The sequence below is a fragment of the Notothenia coriiceps genome, unplaced genomic scaffold (genome assembly GCF_000735185.1).
Source record: "Notothenia coriiceps isolate Sejong01 unplaced genomic scaffold, NC01 NC01_scaffold00009194, whole genome shotgun sequence".
NCBI lineage: Eukaryota > Metazoa > Chordata > Actinopteri > Perciformes > Nototheniidae > Notothenia > Notothenia coriiceps.
In genome coordinates this window covers 37-2,775 of record NW_011341895.1, presented here as the reverse complement: position 1 = coordinate 2,775, position 2,739 = coordinate 37, and the positions used below count along the sequence as shown (strand labels likewise).

Here is a 2,739-nt window from a genome sequence, read left to right as displayed (position 1 = left end):
GAATTGTATTTGCAGCTCCACTTCATACAGTTATTATACATGGTTGCTTGATTGTTTTTTGTAACGTCTAAATTAATAACTCGAAACTCAATCCAAACTATCCACAGCATGTTCCCTTCGTATACAAATTGCCACTTATTATGGCCCACATCTGAATGCTAACAGAGAAATGTGGTTTGATAAGATTAAAGCGCACATGAAGCCTCGCCCAAATTTGTGTTAACTCATAGCAACACGCTGATGAGAATTTTTTTTTAATCTTATTTGAATGCATAATTCACCTCGTCACCAGATCTGTGCCCCGTTGGGAACACCTCAGTTTTTGTCCCTCTGACTAGCAGTCGCTCCACAGTTGCTTTGCTTTTGACAACATGGACGGTAAGTTATATTCTTTGAGGTTTTTCGGTCAACACTGCTCTGGCAAGATACATATATTTAACTATTTTGTATTTAAATAATTTGTGTGCAGACTCTGTCATGGTCTTGGATTTACGTTGTTTTCATTTTCCACCTTTTAAAAAAAAAATGTTTTCCTCTTTGTGTCTTGCCTCGTCCTACTTCCTGTGTTTGCCTTCCTGTCTTAAAGTTTCCCTCCTGTATCTGATTTTCTGATTGTGTTAACCTGTTGCCCTTGTGTTTCTGCCCCCCCTACCCAGCTGTGTCTTGTCCTGTTATTACCCTTCTGTGTATTTAGTCCATTTCTGTTCGTCGTCTCTTCTTGTTCATGTTACCTGCCCGTCTCGTTTCGTCTAGTCTAGTCTAGTCCATGTCTCCTGTTCATCGCTTTTGTCCATGTTCCTGGCTGCTTGTAAGTTTGTGTTCGTCATGCTCCCCGGTTTTGTTATGTGAAGTAGTTTCTTATTTTTCCTGTTTTCAGATTTTTAATAAAGCTCGCCTTTTGTTACTTGACCTTTTTTTGTCCTTTTACTGCATTTGGGTCCTATTTTCCCCAACCCTGTCAGACTCCACGCTTAAATGGCTTTTAATGTTGTTCTTTAAATGTTCTCACATTGCTGTACAGTGATTGGTACTCACAAAAATAGTACTTATAAAAAACATTTTATAAGATTTTCTCCATGCCGGTTGGCCGCGCTATTTATCACACTTTGTTATTATTATTATTTAAACATTTAAACAAGTTCCTTGACAGTGGTACAGATACTTGTTCTCTGTTTACACACACACAAAAACAATGTTTCATGATACGTAATTGCGTCTGTTTAGTTGAAAGCAATGATTAGAGTTAATATTATTGCTTTCAACTAACCTGTTATATAATTTTGTGTAATCTGTTGACTTAATACATTTAATTAAAGCTAACATTCCAACTATTTCAGTGCCGTACTAACAGCTCTAGCTTTTTATTGTGATTTTTTGAGTAAATAAGACCTTTTTGTATATTAAGCACATGAGCATCTTCCATAAAAAAAATAAAAAGTCAAGTAAAGAGTTTTATTGATGGACATTATTTTCTTTCAGAGTCAAACAGAAGAATTGTTATCTTGGGGAAAACTGGATGTGGGAAAAGCAGCCTGGCTAACACCATATTTGGAGAGAAACTGTTCACATCTAATACTACTGCCAGTTCTGAAACAAGTAAATGTCAAGCAGAAACCAAACTCGTCAGTGGAAGAAGCCTCACTCTGATCGACTCTCCTGGTTTCTTCGACACAGAGACATCTGAGGAGGAGCTGACGCCTGAGATAATGAAGTTTATCACACAGTGCGCTCCTGGGCCCCATGCTTTTCTCATTGTGTTTAAAGTGGATAAATTCACAAAACAAGAACAGGCCGTCATCAAAAAAATAAGCCAATGTTTTTCTGAAGAAGTCTTCAAATACGCAACAGTTCTCTTCACTCATGGTGAATCACTCGAAGAAGGACAGACAGTTGAGGAGTATTTCCAGCAGAACCAGGTTGCGAGTGATCTGTTGAAGAAGTGCGGAGGCCGCTGCCACGTCTTAGATAATAAATACTGGAAGAACAACCAGCAGGAAGAATACAGGAGCAATCAGTTCCAGGTGAAGGAGCTACTAAAGACAATAGATGAGATGGTAGAAGCAAACAAAGGAAGCTGCTACACCAATGAGATGCTGCAAGCAGTGGAGAAACAAATACAACAAGAGGAGAAGCTCATTAGACAGTCATCAGCAAACATGTCAAAGGAAGAAGTCAGAGAGCAAGCTAAAGACAGAGTGTTTAAAAGGGTTATGATCAAACTGGCAGGCATTGCAACAGGTGTATTGTTAGGAGCTCTTTTTGGCGCAGTAACGATGGTTGGAGAAGTTCTCTTATTAGTGTTGAAGAGAAGGTTTTCAATAGCAGAAGCAGTATGGTTTGTTGCAGTGGGAGCAGTGAAAGGAGGTGTTGCAGGGTATCATGCAGCTGAGGGAGCCGACACAGCATGGGAAGCAGCACAGAGAGCAGCAAAGGCTGTCATGGATCAAGCACTGGCTCCCTGGGAAGAGCTCTTGTCGAACAATGAAAACCCTGACTCAAAGAAAGAGAATTGAATATCATTGAAAAGTCACATCTCTGTGTAGAATGCATGAACATATTATTTGAATGATCTTTAATCAGTGAACTGATAATCTTTATTCATTAGTAATATGCTATGTGTTGGCTTTGTTATCTGAACTTCAAGCTTGATTCGCTCATTCCCTTTTCACGGGATAATTATCTGTTATGAAATAACTTTACTCACATTAACTTGAGATTCGATATTGTACACACTTCCAA

The 2,739-nt window shown here is 38.8% G+C and overlaps 1 protein-coding gene across 1 annotated transcript; it reads left to right on the top strand.

Annotated features, from left to right (window-relative positions):
• The first annotated feature begins 271 nt into the window (after positions 1–271).
• Positions 272–2,513, top strand: LOC104945142 (GTPase IMAP family member 7-like). The gene is made up of 2 exons (XM_010770771.1): positions 272–378; positions 1,480–2,513. The coding sequence occupies exons 1-2, from the start codon at positions 372–374 to the stop codon at positions 2,511–2,513; spliced, it is 1,041 nt and encodes a 346-aa protein (XP_010769073.1). The 5' UTR covers positions 272–371.
• The last annotated feature ends 226 nt before the right edge of the window (positions 2,514–2,739 follow it).